This window comes from Hippocampus guttulatus, chromosome 1, assembly GCF_054856545.1.
Source record: "Hippocampus guttulatus isolate MCC_2025c chromosome 1, RoL_Hgut_1.0, whole genome shotgun sequence".
In the NCBI taxonomy this organism is placed as follows: domain Eukaryota; kingdom Metazoa; phylum Chordata; class Actinopteri; order Syngnathiformes; family Syngnathidae; genus Hippocampus; species Hippocampus guttulatus.
Genome location: NC_141261.1, coordinates 354215 through 371890, shown reverse-complemented (window position 1 = coordinate 371890; position 17676 = coordinate 354215). Strand labels below are relative to the sequence as shown.

At 56.5% G+C, this 17676-nt stretch overlaps 1 protein-coding gene across 1 annotated transcript in view; it reads left to right on the top strand.

Moving 5' to 3' along the window:
- plxnd1 (plexin D1) overlaps positions 1-17676 on the top strand; it is a 51841-nt gene that overhangs the window by 25165 nt on the left and 9000 nt on the right. Inside the window, exons 10-21 of the mRNA XM_086116730.1 lie at positions 251-340; positions 441-540; positions 2150-2307; positions 5836-5981; positions 8546-8651; positions 9945-10084; positions 10189-10368; positions 10699-10783; positions 11395-11676; positions 13089-13238; positions 16138-16252; positions 16532-16639. Of these exons, the coding sequence (XP_085972856.1) occupies positions 251-340; positions 441-540; positions 2150-2307; positions 5836-5981; positions 8546-8651; positions 9945-10084; positions 10189-10368; positions 10699-10783; positions 11395-11676; positions 13089-13238; positions 16138-16252; positions 16532-16639 (1660 nt within the window). The remainder of the gene's footprint in view (positions 1-250; positions 341-440; positions 541-2149; positions 2308-5835; positions 5982-8545; positions 8652-9944; positions 10085-10188; positions 10369-10698; positions 10784-11394; positions 11677-13088; positions 13239-16137; positions 16253-16531; positions 16640-17676) is intronic.

Genomic DNA, 17676 nt, shown 5'->3' with positions numbered 1-17676 from the left:
GGCGTTCACATCATTCGAGTTGCAAATACGTGTGCCGCGGTTCACGCGCCCATTACCGCCCATGTCGGGCGTCACGCGGAACAGTCGGGGATTCACATCCAAGTTTACGTATCCTCCCGAAAAAAAAAACCCCAGAGAAGGATGACGGTCGGCGCCGCGCTGGAAGATGTTTCTGAGGTCCAATGGGTTGAGCTCAATGTCACTTGGCAATGTGCGTTGCGTACTTACGGGCGAGTGTTTGTCGTTCCAGGGCGAGGAGCTGGAGTGCGATTTTGGGACGGAGCGGCGATACCGAGCCACGTGGCTGAACGGCTCCACCGTCAAGTGCGGCGGCGTGACGGTATGTGACGGGAGCCGGCGTGTCCCTTCGCTCAAGAAAAGCGCTTTGGCGCGAGCGGGCGCTTTGGTGCGCATTTCTAACGGCCCCTGTGCCCTTGCAGCTGACCTCCGACGGGAGGAATCGCGTTTACCAGCTCAACCTGAGGAGGACAGGCCCCCTTCGCCAGGGCGCCTTTGTGGACAGCCCCCAGCCCATCAAAGGTAAGGCAACGTCATCGGGTGCTTTCCAGCCCCCCGCCTCTGCTCCCACCGCTGCAAAAACAATGCGCGCTGAGATTTTTGGGGATGGCAGAAAAAGCAAGTCTTTGCTCTCCGAGACCAAGCCGATGAAGGTGCCAGTAATTTGGGTATCGCGACACATCATCCGGCAACAAGCAGTCATCAACTGTCATTTTGCGTGCGGCCGCTAGCTAATTACACTTCATGATTGTCGGCTGCGGATGCGATTGAAAGGCTCGAACGAATTGCAAGAACGCTTCGGTCGCCATGACAGCCGAGCGTGGACGTGACCTTCTGCCGTCGGTGCTCAAGTTACAAGCCGGGCCTTCCAGATGTGAAAGTACGAAACGGGCCAAATCGGGCATGTTTTACGGACATGACGAGTCCGCTGAGTCATCGCAAGTCAAAACAAAAACGGAACAGACTTCTTCATGGGACACAGACGCGATCTGATGTGCAGATGCTCACAAAGGGAAGCGGCTTTCCTTTTCTACTTTGCCTGCGCGCTTTATCCGCCGCGAATGGAGGACAGCGCTTCTCGAAGGAGGGTTCGCGCAACGCCGGCTGTCGCTTTTGGGGGGCCCAAATCCATTTCCATTCATTCTTTTTGGATGAAGCGCGGACCTCCAAAGTCGACCGGCATACGAAAGCAATTCCTCTCCTTTGGCCACTTAACACCTCCGTTATGATTATGACGCATTCGATCCCGTAAATCCCCGAGGAAGGGGGGGGGTGGCCAACCTCGTTGGAGCCAAGATCCACTTTCCAAGCGAGCAAACTTGCGCCATCGCCCCGTTAGCGCGCGTTCCACGATGAGCAACGGCCATCGTGGGCCCTCACGTCAACGAAACCCAAAATAAGGTCCATGTGACAGTTTGCGAACAGGAAATCGCCGCCTAGCTTCGTCGAGACCTGACATGGAGGCGCGGGAGGCACTTTTGCAACGTCTTCGGTGCACAAACTCTGGTACGTACGTGCAGCGTTTGAAAATGGCGGACGGCCATTCTTGTCAGCGCCATCGGCGAAAACAAACTTGGAATGACAATAACGAAACAAACAGCTCGATGGCGAGCTGCAATTGCAGACTGGCGACCGCTAACGACTTGCGACGATGCGGATCGTGACCTGCTTTTGGATTTTGACAAATACTTTTTGGGTGAAAGTCAAAGTGAATACAAAAAGATGATATCATATGAATAACATGCGCACGCACAGACACACAACCCCCCCCCCCCCCCCCCCACCCACATGTCTGACGCTCGAGTTGGGAGCGGCCGGCGGGCTACCGGTTGGTCGGGAACGACGTATTGGGCACCCCCACCCGCACTAAAGCAACGACCTGAGTTTGGCCAGTTAAAATCTCTGCTACGACGGTGACGCACGACATCCTGTCAATCCCCTCTGAGCTTCTGACAAGAAATTCAGATGAACATTCGAGTCATCCACGAGTAATTGCACAGTAGCCGCCTGGGTCGGCTCCAAATTGCGAAAATTCATCTGAAGAGGCGCAGCGTTTTCTCCGCCCAAAGCATTTCACGACAGGAGAAAAAGAGAAAGTGGAAACGTAAGCCCCGGCGTGCTTTGCTTCCAGTGGAGGTGTACAACTGCGGCGTGGGCAGCGGCGACTGCTCGCAGTGCTGGGGCCGCCAGGAACAGGGCCACCTCTGCGGCTGGTGCGACAACGGCTGCCGACTCGGGGCCGACTGTCAGCCCGTCTCGCATCGGTGCCCGCCGCCCGAGATCCACAAGGTAAGATCGCCGCCGAAGCGCCCTTTGCGCCCTTTACGCGCCAGGTTCGAGACCACCCCGGCCGGGCTCGTTCACGAGCCGTCGGGCCGTCCGGGGTCGGCTGCTGACGCGACGTCCGAAGGGATTTCAGGAGTCTGACGCGTGGCGGTGCTAATGTCCCCCCCCCCCCCCCCCCCCCGCGACCCCGGCGCTCGCTTTTGCTCCATCTAGCGACGTGATTATTTGGTATGAGATGATTTGGCGGAGGTTGTTGTTGCCGCAGTAGCGAGTGTGTTTAGCGCCGAGCCGTTTGCTGACGTTAGCGAAGTGACGCGGCCCCAGCGGGCGGTCGGGCTAGCACGGCTCACATGAGGCCCAATCGGCCTGAACTTCCTGGAGATAAAAGCCCGAGTTGCCCAGGAGAATACAAACACACACACACACTGTCCACAGTCCTCAGAGCGTCCCTCCCCCTTCGGCTGTCGGCTCTGCGCGACAAACGGGATGCTGCCACGCTAACTGAGGTCGACGTCTTCCGTGACTCAAGTGAGCTGAGCTCCGTCCCCCCCCCCCCCCCCCCCCCGCGTGAGCAGACCATTGTTGCAAGGCTCTCGCTCTTCCTCCCTCACACGCACACGGGCAGAGTTTGCGCCCCCCGACAGCGGCGGGCCGCCGGAAGGGAAGCGGCGCTGCGGCTCAGCGGGGCGTATGGATGACGCAAGACGTCGGCGGCCGCGTTTTGGAGGGCTTGCGCTCGCGTGCATGAGCAAAGAAAAGGATTAGCTTTCCCTCGGCACGTCTCTATCCGTCCGACATACTCCAAGCCGGAGGATGTGACGGTCACGGGGTGCCTTGAGATAGCAGCAGCCCCCCCCCCCTTTTTTTTTCCTGTCCGCGCTTGTCTCTGGAAACCCTCGGAATGGGCTTTCCTCATTGAAATGAATGGAAATTCAATGAAGGTTTTCTTCCGAAGCGAAATTGCGCCATCACACAGTCATCACATTTGCCGTGGAACGCAGACAATCGCGTCGTCTTTCCTCGATGGCGTTCGGCGGCGGCCGGCAAACGGATGTTGCCCTCCTTCTTACTCATTCTGAATGGACGGTTGCCGTCTCGCAGACATCTTGCCATGTGAAATCATCTCCATCGTGGCGCTTTTATTTTTATTTTTTTTTATGCTCAGGATTGACCACATCCGTGCGTACTTGCAATGTGTAGTTTATTTTTTCGACCCCAAGTTTCAATGTTTATAACATGGTTTGTAGAGACCAGGAGATTTGGGCCGGCCGCTTATCCGTACGTGCGGCCTTCACCGTCGGCCTCGTTTGCGGCATCGGACCGACGCGAGTGACGGCGTTTCTTTGGGTGTGATGGTCGCGCCTCCTCGATTCCTTTCGTCAGAAGAGTGTAGCGGAGGGCTCGCCGCGTCGTGCGTGTCGATGTTTGTTTGTTTATTGAGCATATATGGTACACACAATAACAGGTTGACAAAAGTCAAACAAAAATTATGAAAGGAAAATTAGAAAGTAGATAAAAGAAAAAACACACATCATCACAGTTGTATGCTCAAAGGAGTAGGAAGAAGTAAATAACTGATCTAGTCCTACCCTTTATTATGTAGCAATTTGAATTGATCATTTTTCAAAACAAAGTAAGAAAAGAAAAATCTACATATCATCAAATACTTTTACCCTTATGTATACTATACTTTTCTATTTATGCACCTTTTTGTTTGTATATATATAGTTATTCTTTCTCCTTTTTGATTTCAATTTTCTGATATTCATTATAATTAGCATTTCTTGAATACAATTGATAAGTTGATCAAAATCCAAAACAAGAACAAACAGTTGTATTACTATATTTTATAAGTATATCAAATTTATCTTCTTAATTCTGATTCATGTCGTTTTTTTGTACTCATCTTTTGAATTTGTTTTTGAACTCCATGATGTGAGCATACATGTGCGCGTGCGTGCGGCAGGCGTGGAGTCACAACGCTTTCCTGTTTTTGTCCTCGCCTCCTCTTGGCACGAGAGGGCTCAAACGCTTTTGAGCAAGGTCGCGGCCGCGCCCACAGTGCCGTCCCAACGTTAAGAAAACGGTGCGCTCGTCATTGCGTCGACACGTTCCCAGCGCGTGATCTCCGCGGAGGCCCGCCGCAGGCCGAGCCGCAAATCAAACCTCCCGCACTCGTAAGAGGCGCAAATGAGCGGCGCGCCGGCCGACGTTGATGTCGCCGAGACGCGCGTCGCCCCGATCGTACTTTGGACCGAGCTCTGTCGGCGGCCGAACAAAGGAATGCGGCTTTGCCGTTTTGAAACGCGAACGGCCGGCATGAGTCATGTGGCGCCAGGTAACGTAAGCACCGAGACGTGCGAGTCGTTTCCTGTCCTGTCATGGCTGTCAAATCAAAGCCGCGCTTGTGTTTTGGCACCGCGGCGGAAGGCGACTCAATCTTGAGCCGCTCCGTCGCTCTTGGAGGGCGGGAGATCATCGGCATGCCGAAACGTTATCTCGCCCTCTCGCCGAGACCCAACGCGAGAGCTGTTTTCATTCTCGCTCGCCAAGCTAATAACGCAGAGGTGTCACGGCGACCGCGGCTCTGCCAGGGGTCATGAAAAAAACAAACAAACACACAAACCGGCGAGATCGTGGCTTTCTCCCCGTCTGGCATGCTGTCTTGAAGTGAGACGTCCTCCCTTTTTTGCTGCCGAGGCGTCGCCTCAAACGACGTGCGAGAGGAGCAGAAATGATAGTGAGGAATATGGCGCGCGCGCGCACACCAAAGGGAAGAACAGCAAGCATTAATTCCCTACGCCTCGTCCCTGTGGCCGTGTCTTGCGCGGGGGGTGAAGGGGCCTCTTAAGCCGCTCTTTATTGGCATGTTCTGCAGAGGAGTCCAGGATGAAATGGCTCGGTCGGTTCACGTTGGGCTTTGCGTGTGTGCCCTGTCAATCGACTCTTGACGTCAACACTGAGACGACGACCAAGCGAGTCTTCCTCACGGGGGCGGAGCTACGTGGTGGCCAGGGGTGGCCCTCAGTTGAGTATCTTGAAAGAACAAGATTTATCATTCACCCGCATACTTACTGAAACCGCGTTCGGCAACACGTATTTGTTTCTCACGTTCGGGATCAATCCCAAATCGTGACAGTCACACCGTAGCAAGCAAACCACTTGGCTGGGACGGCATCGTTTAGCATAGCGTCCGCGGTCCTGTTGGCCGTTAGCAAGCGAATCAGCGATTGAGAGTACGCAAAGCGGATCAACCAATGAGCGAGTAAATGAAGTTCAGCAAAACTTTGCTTTTTATTTGGGTGTGATCCTGCTTGTATTATGAGGAGGTGGAGTGTTTTGGTTTTGGTTTTTTTCGCCTTGCGTTGCATGCAAATGTACAAGTGGGCGGGCGCCAGTTATGGCCACGCCTCTGTGAAATGCTGCGATACCCCGGCCGCCCCGCTGAAAAAATTTCTGCCGACGCCCCCGCCTCGTCGGTGATCCGATTTGTCTCGTCCACGGCACAAAGCGTCTATGGGTCTCTTTCAGGTCTTCCCGCTGGGGGGTCCGGTGGAGGGAGGCACCCGCCTGACAGTGCAGGGCAAGAACCTGGGTCGCAGGGCCCAAGCAGTCAAAGTGTCCATCGGAGAGGTCCCGTGCGCACTCGTGCCCGAGCTCTACTCCGTCTCTGTCGAGTAAGTATGACCGAATACGCGTCACTGGCGGTGGCCGGGGGCCGGGGGCCGCCGGTGTCGCGAGCCGACTGCGCTCGCTGTCGTTCTGGCCGTCATCACCGGACTATCGCTTTTGTCGAGAGGCATCTTGTCGCGACCGTTATTCTACGTCGACGTCGGACGCAACTGGCTGAGGCAGACGCCGCCGTCCCCGCGCCAGTTCTGACTTTTGTGGGCTTCGCTTAGTTTACTGCTGGTTCTTGACCAGCAGAGGCGGCCAACTGAAAAACATTTGACATGTCCGGCGGCGGCCCGGGCACCCGTCCCCCGTTGTCATTGTTTTCAAGCCCAACCAAACTCGAATTGTCAGTCGGTCAAGTTATTTCCATCTGTAAATTTGGCATCCGTTGGTCAGTCGACCCCCGGGTGTCCGTCAGCCGCTGAGAGACGATGACGCCGACGGAAGAAAAAGGACTTTTCTCAGCGCTTCGTCCGCAAAGTTTCCCGTCGATCGTCAGCCAAGCGGGCGTAATCTCCGCCTCCGTAAAACTGCTGCCGATCTGCCCGCGCCACCTGCCGCAATTGGATCTCTGGATGCAAACGCTATTTTCCAAACTGTCGAAGTGCGCACCTGTGATGAGCTGTACAATCGCTTGTTGTCACGGTAACCCATCACGCCGCCTGGCAGTTAAGTGCTCAGGCACTCAGTGATTCGAGCGCGGCTGAGATGGCCGAGACGGCCGAGGCCAAAACGCTGACGTCTCTGGCCGGAGCAATGAACCACACCCAGAAAGGAAAGGGGTGGAAACCCCCCCCCCCACCCCCACCCCCACCCCCAAACATTTTTTGCACTCTGACATGGCAGTGACTGGCCTCATTCGTCTCAACCCCCAGAAGAAAGCGCGCTGCCGGCCGCACTTGTTTACTTGGCGAACGACCGAGAGCGAACGATGGCTTTGGTCAGCATTGTGACCAAATGCTTCGATCAAGCGGACGGTCCCGTCAACACAACGGCCTGTCCGTCCGTCCCTCTCTGATCGCCGTGGGACACGGTCGCCGCGGTCTCCTTCAAATTTGGGTCTTTGGGATCACAAAAAGCGCATGAAAAATACGACTCGCCATCGCCGCTTGTTATGCAGAGTCGGCTTGGTGCGCGGGAATCTCTGACCCCAAATAAGTGTCATTTCCACGATTTTATGAATCCATGTTTTGATGGACACATGCAATTTAAATCAAATACCTTCTCCAAAACAATTGCTCATCTCAAATCATTTCCAAAAGATTTTTTTTCCCGCCTTCACGCCACTATTTGTATGCAAGACGCTTCTTCCTTGAAATGACTCCGTCGCCCCGTCGGGATTATCGCGGCGTCACCATGGCGACAGCGAGGTCGGCCGTCATAACGGGGCCGCATGGAAGTCAGCAACTTTTCCGAAGGCGTTGGAGCTGAAATGGAAAGCGTTATCTGGTCGCGCTCCGCTGAAGCCCGTCATTGCATTCAAAGCAGGTGTGGGCGCGGCCCACGACTCCCACCCGTCGCTCCGTCCCCCCCCCCTGCGACCCGATCGCACAGGGAGCAGCGAAACCCCTTCGGTGCCGGCCATGAGCTCATCTTGTTTTTCATTGGCTGTCCGTCGTGACAAGCGGGGTCGAGCCTCCGCAAATCACAAGATCGCACGGCAGCTCCGTGTCATCGGATGTGATCTTGTGTCATCGCGAGCATTTCAAGTCTTTCCATTCATCCCCACCCGTCAAGCGTGAAATTAGCTGGCCGAGCGAGTCCTTCCTTTCTGAGCGACCTGTCAGAAAAGTTGGCCGCGAGCCAGCCGTTCAGGTTTCGCTCCTACGGTGACTTTGTCTTCCCCTTTCAAGCAACCCCAACCTGAACCCAACAGTTCCTTCAGGCTCGTTCATGTGACATCTTCATCAGTGGAACACAAAGTGCCTCAAAAACGCAATGATCTTTTTTTTCCCGACAGTGTTTTGGAGATGGATGGCGGGCCCCCAATGGCCCCCGGGCCCTAGTTTGGACATGCCATTTCAGTGCCCTTTGATTGGCTGTCAACCGGTTCAGGGTGTCCCCCGCCTCCTGCCCGAAGACGGCTGGGATGGGCTCCAGCACCCCCCCCCCCCCCCACCCCGCGACCCTTGCAAGGAGAAAGTGGATGGGAAGATGGATGATGGATGTTTGAGTGTCTTGAAAAGGGTTCGCTCGAGGGTGCGACGATTTCTAAATGTGCTCGGGTGTCATGCGCTGTCACGTGCGTACCGAAGGAAGGCGGCGTTTGCTTGCGTTTCCCGGCCGCTCAGCACGGTGCAAATCTTCATTTTCGGAAGGCTCCCGTGCGGCTTGACGCGGCTGGCCCGAGGCGCCGTCAGCCTTCGCTGTCCCGATACCTTCGGGCTTCTCGGCTCGCACGCGCAAACGCGCTACGCTCTGACCGATGAGTTCCCGCATCCCATCTGCCGCTTCCTGTTTTCCGCCGTTTTGGAACGTGATGCCATCGACCCGACGTGTGAGCGATCTGCGGGTCTCATAACCCCCCCCCCCCCCCGTCCCCCTCCTCGTCTTTTGATTTGCGCAGGCTGGTGTGCGTCACCGGGAGGTCTCCGTCGGATGGGACGGACCCGGTGCGAGTGGACGTGGAACAGGGTGGGACGGGCAAGTCCAAGGAAAGCTTCTCCTACTTGGTGAGTATCGGCCTCGCCGGCTTCCGCGTTCTTTCCTTCCCTCGTGTTTCCCGCGACCCCCCCCGGCGAGCCGGCCGAGTGTTAACAGATGCGCTTTACGGCTCGGAAGAATGCGAGGGTGTGGGAATCTTCCGACGTGTAGCGCAGCCGCAGGCCGGCAGCCCTTGTCGTTCTGCGCCGGCTGCCAGGAAAAACAAATCGTGTCCGCCGCCTCCGCTCGTTAATTGACCTCGGCCCATTCCGCGGCCGAACGACCCGTAAAAGCCGCCGCTCTCGTCTTATTTACCGGCCCGCCACATCAAACGGCCCCCGATCTCCATTTGATATCAAATCGGCCCTTCGTACGTTTACAGCGGAAAGCGGTGTGGCCCAACTACGGCCCGGGGACCGTTTTGCGGCCCGCCGTCTGTTTTTCAGCGGCCCGCCACTTGACAAAAGAAAAGAAAGAAAGAAATCAAAAGAAGAACATTGGCCACGGGCTTCACAACAGTTGCAAATAAAGATCGTTCTATCGGAGAAGCACTTTGTTCTCCGCGGCAGTCGAAAAATCCTCCGCTCGTGGCGCGGAAAGCCCATGAACAATCGCGAACAAGCGAGAATCGCTTTCTCGGCCGACTTCAAAAAAACGGGGGCGCCTTGACGGCGGCCCTCTTCGCCCTTGCATATTTCTGTCGGCGGCCCTCAAAAGTGTGGACCCGGCCGGCCCCGCTCGAGAGCAAGGCACTGCGGATTGTCGAAGGGAAAAGAAAGGGCAAATGGAGCGGGAGACAGGATATTTGTCTGCGACTCTTTCGCCGAGCCCCAGGAAGGAAACATCTGGCTCCTTGCAGCCACCGCGGCGGCCCAAACACACAATGGCCGTCGTCCGTGTGCGCGCCGAGGAAGTGAATCCCGTCGGCCAGGATGAGCGCTCGGGCCCGGAGGCCCGCTTCACCCGGGGGCGGGAGGGCGGCCACGCGAACCCGGGCAAGATTCATCCTCGCCCGTCGGCCCGAGCGGGAACGGGAGCGAGCGCTCGCGGCTCGGGCGCTTTTTTTTTTCCTTCTTCACGCTCGCCCTCACCGAGCCGCCGCTCCGGCCGGCGGCCGTCCCCTTCCATGTGACGCCGCGAGATATTTCAAGCGCAGAGCTTGAGGAAAAAGCCTTCCTTTTTTTGTCAGCGTCGGGAAGCGGCGGAGCTCCGGGAAAATGATCCGGCAGGCTTCCCCTCGAGCGGGGCGCCGAGCCCCCGAGTCGGGCGCCGTCACCGTGGACTTTCGGCTCAAAAGTCGCGTCGGTGGTCTTTGCTTTCAGGTCCCGAAGGTGGTCTCCTTGGAGCCCGGGAAAGGCTCCCGTGCCGGAGGAACCAGAGTGACCATCAACGGGGAACACCTGGCGACCGGTTCTCGGGTTCGAGTCGTGATCAACGACACGCTGGAATGCATCATCACCGAGTGAGTCGTCGGCGGCGCCGCCGCGCTCGCGTCCTCTCGGCCGCGTGGCTCGGAAAAGGCCGCGTTCGTCTTTGGTGGACGCTCCTTTCCCCGTGCTCTTTTAGGCAAAGGGACGACGCCCTCGAGTGCACCATGCCGCCGGCCCCGCAGGCGGGCGGCGGGTCCGTGCCGGTCTGCGTCCGGTTCGAGAACGCGCCGTGCCAGTGGGAGCGACTCGGCGCCACGTACGCGTACGAGAAGAACCCCACCATCAGCTTCATCAAGCCCGGCAGGAGCTTCCTCAGGTGGGCCGCGCCGAAGGACCGTCACGCGTTTGGCCGCGGCTTCCTTTTGTTTGGCCGCGCTGCGGACGGACCCTCGTCAAGGCCGGCCCCCGCCTCTCCCGTCAAACGGACCGCTCTGTCGTCACCGTTTGATGGGAGGATCGGATCGCTTTGATCATTTTCTCTCGGCGCCAAAGAAAGAAAGAAATGCAATTGTGAATCGAATGGAAATGGCCATGATGACGTGTCAGAAAGGTCGCAGTTGAATCTTTTCCGAAAATCGTTCCGTCCCGACGCTCCTTTTTGCCGAGATACGACTTGCTCGGGCGTGCGTGTGTGCGTGCGTTGCAGCGGCGGCAGGACCATCACAGTGGCGGGCCACGGATTTGACCTGGTGCAGAGCGCCACCATGCAGGTGGAGGGAATCGGACAAACGGTGAGTCACCTTGCCAAAACGCCCTCACCGTCGGACTCGGCCGAAGCCGCGGCCATCTCGGAAACAAACGATAACGTGTGATTTGAGGGAGGCGAGCCGTTGCGGAAACCGGGTCGCTTCGCTACGAGAAAGCGCAAAGTGCTATTCGCTGGCCGTCGATGAGCGCGGCGCGGCCAAATCAGTTCCCGGCCGTAGCCGTCATCCGTCCGGTTGATTCGCTTCCTTCATTTGTGTGTTGGGCGACTTTGCCGTCTTTCATTTGACCGGGATTTATTCGGGTTGCTCTGAGTCAGGGCGATCCTTTATGCCGATTGCGTCCTTGCACCCCGGTGGCGCGGCACTTGCTCCTCCCCGCACTCCCGCCTTCGCCATCATGCGGAAGGGTCGCAACAAAACAAAAAGCAGACGAGCCCAGCAGAGCGGACACTTTTTCAGTTCATCTTGGCCGCCGTCAAAAGTGTTTCAAAAATTCCAATGAGCTGAAAGCATGCGGGGGGCGGGGGGTCTAATGATGCAAAAAAAAAAAACCAGGGTGTGAGCCCGTGTGTCAATTTTGACTTCTCGTGATCCTGCTCCGTCCTGTTTTCCTGCTGACGCCGCTCTCTTTTCAGGTGTGCGCCGTGGTTTCGCCCGCCGCCATCACATGCCCGTCGCCGCCCTCCGGTCAGTCCCGGCCGACCTCGGTGCAGTTCTACCTGAATGGAGTCCTCTACGTGGGGGAGCGCCCCTCCCCCTCTGACGGGGACGCCGAGGAGGAGGAGGAGGAGGATGAAGAGGAGCCGCGCACGGGTCGCTTCCCGTTGGAATACGTGGAGGACCCTCAGTTCTTCACAGCCAACAAGGAAAAGTTGATCAAACATCACCCGGGAGAGCAGCTGACACTCATCATCAACGTGAGTCGCATGAGCGCAAACCTTCAGCCTTCGTCCAAAAACTAATTCTGGATGATTGACGCGCCGCTCGGCGCTCGCGCTAACCCGTCGTCCGCCGCGCCGCCCCGGTAGCATTGCCTTGTTTTCTTTTCAGACTTGAAATTCGATGGCTTGACCCGAAGGCAGAAACTAGGCCCCAAAAAAAAAAAAAGACAGTGTTTTTTTTGTTTTTTTTAGGAATGGCAGCCCCATTCAAGCACAGGTGAATAGAAGGCGCCCAGCTGAAATACGCCGACGTTTGCTTTGGGCTCGACTTGTTAGTGTTGCGAATGGGCTCGTTGCGTATTTTGTCAGATGGCGCAGCCTATTTCTTCTGCTTTTCGTGTCAGCATGTGCTGTGTTTGGATTGGGAAGTATTTGTTGACAGAGACCTGGGAGGTGGCATCCTGCGCATCCTGCGCTGGCGACAGGAGAGGGCCTTCGGGGTGCAATCACAGCGAGGAAGCACACTCGCGATAAACACGCACATGCACGCTTCCTCACTTTTTGGAAAAAAAAAGGGGGGGGGCGGGGTGGTGGATTTCGCTTCCATCCAAATTGGCTCTCACTTTCCTTACTTTGGCCTTGTTCCCAGTTGGTAATCCCATCATTGTGGTCACCGAGTGAATTGCGAAAAAAAATGCAGAATGAATTTGCAAACAAACAGTCTCGCAATCAAAGCCGCACGTTTGCCACTTGGCTGCGCGAAAAGCAAATTGTCACGTTGCGTTGGCTTTTCCCGTACTGTCGTTTGACTGACAAACAAAAGCCTGCTGCTCATGCAAGGCTTTAATATATATAAGTGTGTGTGTGTATAATTTTTGTTCTTATCAAAGCATCAAGTCGCGCTTTCAGTTGTGGATTTAACATCCAATGACGGTCTCGTTGTGTTTCTTATCTTGCATCATGACGACAGTCTTCTTTCTTTTCTCGTTTATCTTCAAAAAAAAGAAAAAAAGCTGAGAAACATTCCTGATACGTTTTCCGTAAAAATGGGGGTGCCAAGCCACGAGTACGTGGGGGTTGACCGGATACCCGTAAACCTGAGCGGACTTGACGGGCTCGTGGTTTTCCGTGGCCATAAAAGCCGTTCCGTGGCTTCATGAATGATGCGTTTAGCAGGAGGACCGGGTTGCGGGGGGGGGGGGGGGGGGGGGTGTCCACGGCGAGCGATGGCTCTGTTGTTTTTTCCGACCGACGTCGTCCGGCGAAGGGCCTGAGAAAGTTCTTTTGGGCAGTCGCAGCGTCTCGGTCAGCAGATTTGTTTTTCTAGTCTCGGCCGTCTCACTTGGCGGGACGGTTTGCCGCCCTAAGCCGAAGGGACGTCCGCCGGCTTCCCGTGCGGGAGGCCCCTGACGGCCGTTTGTGTGTGGTTTTTTTTTCCCCCGTGGCAGAAAGGGCCCAGCGATCTGGAGCTGATGCCGGACGAATACTCGGTGATGATCGGCCCCTACCCGTGCAACATCAGCTTCCACAACGACCAACTTTTCCACTGCACCATCGGCGGGCTGCTGAGCTCCCGCGAGACCGAGATGCCCGTCACCGTAAGTGCTCGCGCGGCGGCCGACGGGAGGGGACTCGAGCCGACGGCGCCTTTGGCGGCCATCGCCGACTCCGGCGCGTCCGTTGACGTCGCGCCAAGCCAAGCCGCGGTCTGCGCTCGTTCCCCGCGTTTTGTTTCGCCGTCATGAGCGGAACGTCCTTGAAGAAGACGCCCCTAGGCCGCGACGTCACACCTACTAGTCGGGTGCCCGAAACATTTTCGCGGTACGCCGACGCGGTTTGGCCGGCTGAGGGGGCGGGCCAAAGCGCTTGAATGGATTGTGGGAAGTGTCGCTTACGTGAGGTCAGTTTCTTCAAAGAGCCGGACGGGCTCAGAAGCGGTCACCGTGAGCGGGGAGGGATCGGCCGACGAATTGACTTTTTTCCCTTGCCCGGATTCACGGCACGTACGTCCTCATCCGACGCCCAAATTCCGCGAGCGCTTTGCCTTTGCTCGTTGAGGTTATTTGGGATCTTTCCGCCAACCGTGGGCTGACTCCGATCCGGAGGGCGTGACCTCCCTTGTACGCCAGTTGCGTACAAGTGACCCGCATGTCGTTTGGCTTTCGGCACCTGCCGCGAGGTTGCCGCCATATCTCCTTCGTGCTTCCTTGCCCGGCCACTTGCAGCCGTTTGACAGGAAGGCCGACACGCGCTTTGTCTGCGTGTCAAAATGAGGCGAGTCTGAGTCACGACGACGGTCGCGAGAAAAGCAGACGTTGGCGTCCCGGCTGCTCGCGTTCCTCTTTTTGGCTCCGTTTCTATTGGGGGGGGTCATCAATTCTGCAGCACGAGCCACGATGTGAGCGGCGTGCCGAAAGAGCTCCAAAAGCGATGTCGGTCTGCCGCCACAGTGCTGCCTGCTGCAAAAACCATTTGCCTTTTTTTTCTTTTGCTCCAGAAGCAGAAATATTTGTTTCGGGCTGCGCAACAACACACACCGCTTGTGTTTTTCCGACATTGTCTGGAAATAAAAACGGAGCAAAGTGAGGTCTTGTGTCAACTGAAGGCCGTAGCAGCCGACTTGTGTGGCGGACGCCATCGCAGCGGCCGTTCGCCGCGTCATCGGGGTCCAATATCTTTTCTCGGCTTTGGGTCCCGCTTTTGAGAGCGGCCGGTCTGTTTTTGCACGTCTGCGTTGAGGCGCTTTCTTTTTTTTTTTTTTTTTTATGAAATGTTTTCTTTTCTCTCCCTCAACGAACGCCGGCATTGGCCGAGGGCCGAGGAGGCGAGACCATCCTCGCCTGCTGACTGGTCACGAGGCGCAAGAAGAAGTCCTTCTCTTGTCACATCTGGGTCAGCGTGAGTCATGTGACTCTGCACGCGCTCATTTGTCGGAGAGGCGCGCCCGCGCGCATCCTCGCCTCGCTTGATTTCTTCAGCACGCCTCCGAGCTTCCCTTCGAGCCCGGTGACGACGTCCGAAAAGGCAAAGCGGCTCTTCTCCGGCTCAGGATGCGCGGCCACTCCCGACGCCGTCGACGATCGTTCCGTCTTTCTTTGCCGCCGTGACGGACCGTTGTCAAAATCAGCAACTTGAGCAATTTGGCCGAGCCGTCGACGATCGTCTTTCTGTCGCTTGGCCACGATCTCGGCCGTGCTTCTGTCGCCATGACGCGGCCCTAGGAGCGGCCACGTCCATTTTGTTCGCAAGCAAGGCGGAGGCGGCGGCGGTTCGCTTCCCGCCGTTTGTCGCGAGCAAGGCCTTGTGGCAAAAATGCAGTTGTGACGTCGACGTTGGCTGACGTGAAATGGAAACGTTGCAACGGCTGTCAACGGGGTACGTTGAAATGCGGCCCGACTGTACTTGAAAAGGGAAAAAAAAAAGCTGCCTTCTCCGCTGCTGTCAAAGCGCAGCCTTTTTCTTGCGGGCTTTTGTATCAAGTCTGTTGTTCCTTCTGCCAGTTCTTCAAAACAAAACTTTTGACAACTGCTTTTTCATGTTTGCTTGGGAGCCAGGATGCCCCCCCCCCCTTTCTTTTTCCCAAGACGTTTCCCCACAGCGACAGCGGCTTTAGCGTACGATTAGCGTACGTTCATGATGAGAAATGGAACATCAGCTGGCCCTTAATTCAATGGGACACTTTGGCAGCGGCGGGGAGCCACAATGGCAATTTGAGCCGAGCATGTGATCAAACCCGCCCCCTCCCAAAATGGCACCTCAGCGGTTTGGATCTCATCCGTGAAACCTAAGCAAAGTATCGCCGAAACGAACGCGGCTCGCGGAAGGCGCTTTGATGTTCCTCCGGGCGTAAATCTGCCCGCTCGCCGCCGCGATTGGCTTTGACGCCGCGCCGGCTCGCTCCTTTCCGCATCCGGTGAGCGCCCGCCAAAGCCCGAGATGACGGCTTGAAGATGAGTCCGCGCTAGCTAGCGGGATGGGCGTTTTTTTTTTTTTTTCTCCTCTTCTCAGTACGACGATGATACGAGTAAACATTGATATTTGATATTTTATACAACATTTTTCTGCCTCTACTTGAATGCAAGAATGAAATCACTCCCTCTAATTTCACAAGTGACCTTTTTTTTCTTCAGTCGTCAGATCCGTACCATTTTACTTACCGATGAGTACAGAACGTGACTACTTGTGCCGGCCGCGGCCAATCACGTGGGCACGCGCGAGGCAAAAACCGCAATACGAACGTATTCCAAGATCTGCGCGACAGACACAAGACGGATTCTGATCTGCCCATTGGTCATCTCCATGATTCCCTCCCCAAATTTACTTCGTATCTGCGCCGTACAATCTCGTTTTATGTTGAGAGACAAGAAATGTAATCTGCGCCGTATGTTACACATACGTACAACGCATTTGACAATCAAGTTGTATTCAATTCAATGGGCAAAAAGTTCTCCCCTCTTCTCTTCTTGTCTTTTCTGCCCCGCTCTTCTCCAATCGCAGGTGCAAGTGGGCAACTTCCGGCACACCATCGCCAAAGTGCAGCTGGGCGGCAGCGAGCTGGCCATCGTGGTGTCCATCGTGGTGTGCTGCGTCCTGCTGCTGCTCTGCACGGCGGGTAAGTCGGCCGACCGGCCGGCCGGGAGATGGAAAATCCAGATGGGGCTCGGGCAGCACAAAGGCGCCGATCGTCTTGGCGGACGGTCGGATCGACGCGCTCTTCGACCAGCCTCTCGCCCGTTTGGGAAATCCATCGCGTGCCTTCGTGGCCGGGCGCCGGCCGATGGCGGGGCGCGCGTTGACCAGCGGCCGTTCACGCTCACGAAGCAAAATTAGAATAACAATAGCGGCAAAAAAAAAAACAATGTCACGTGTCTGTGTGTGTGTGTGTGTCCAGCCCTTGTGGTGTACTGTACAAAGAGTCGAAGGGCTGAACGCTACTGGCAGAAAACTTTACTCCAAATGGAAGAGATGGAGTCCCAGATCAGAGAGGAGATCCGCAAAGGTGTGTTTAATGCAACACGCAACACACACACACACACACTCACGCCGCTGTCTTATCAGACTGCGTTGGGGCGTCAATTGATGTTCCGGGTCAATCGCCAAGAGAAAAGAGCACAAAGTGTGACAGAAATATCTTGTCATGTTTGTGGGTGTTGTTTTGAGCACTTTTCCGCTTGTCCGTGTTTGTTCCGTTTTCAACTGTGACGCCGTGAGACGGGCCAAGGCCCCCCCTCCGCTCGGTGAAGCTCGGCCAAGGCCGCTCTCTCAAATTGATGCCTTTGAGATAGAGGAAGAGGGATGGCCGGAGGAGGTGTCCGGTCTGAGGAGAAGCAGAAGTGCATCGGACACGAGGGCGGTGGTGGTGGGGGGTCGCTCCGGATAGATTTGCAGCCCGGTCCATGGAGGGAGGGCCGGGACAAAAGCTGAGCTTGACACAGAAGAAGGGGGAGGCCAGCAAGGTGGCAAATGCTGACAGGAAGGGGAGCTGGGCTCTTTGGGCCTCCTGGGGCCAATCACGAGTTGCCTTTGAACACGAGTGAGCGACGACACAGATAACTCGGGAGGACGCTCGCCCTCTGTCCCCCAGCTCCCTTTTTTTTTTCCTCTCCACTTGCAGCCAAACGCAAACTGACGAAATCTGCCGGCCCAAATTCGAGCCGATCGTGCGGACGACGGGCACGCCGCGCGAGAATGGCTCGGCGCGCCGCCGGCCTTGCCATGTCCCGCGGGGCCAAAAAGACGCTTTGATCCCAGACCCGGATGCCGCTCAACGTCTTCAATGTTGGCGACAAGACGACAGACGTGACGGACCTTGGGCCCCCCTGCTCCCTTTCTGAAGTCTCCGACTCGGGTCTCCAACCGGACGGCGTGTTGGAAATCGGAGCGGCAAATCGCAGCCGTTGTCCATCGCGGCTTTCTCGGCCTGCCTCCGCTCAAGTCTCTCCTTCGAAACGGTCATTCGCGCCTTCGACCAGACAGTGCGGAGGCTCCGAGGGGACGGAAGCCCCCGCCCCCCCTCTTTGGAGCGAGCGTTTGGCA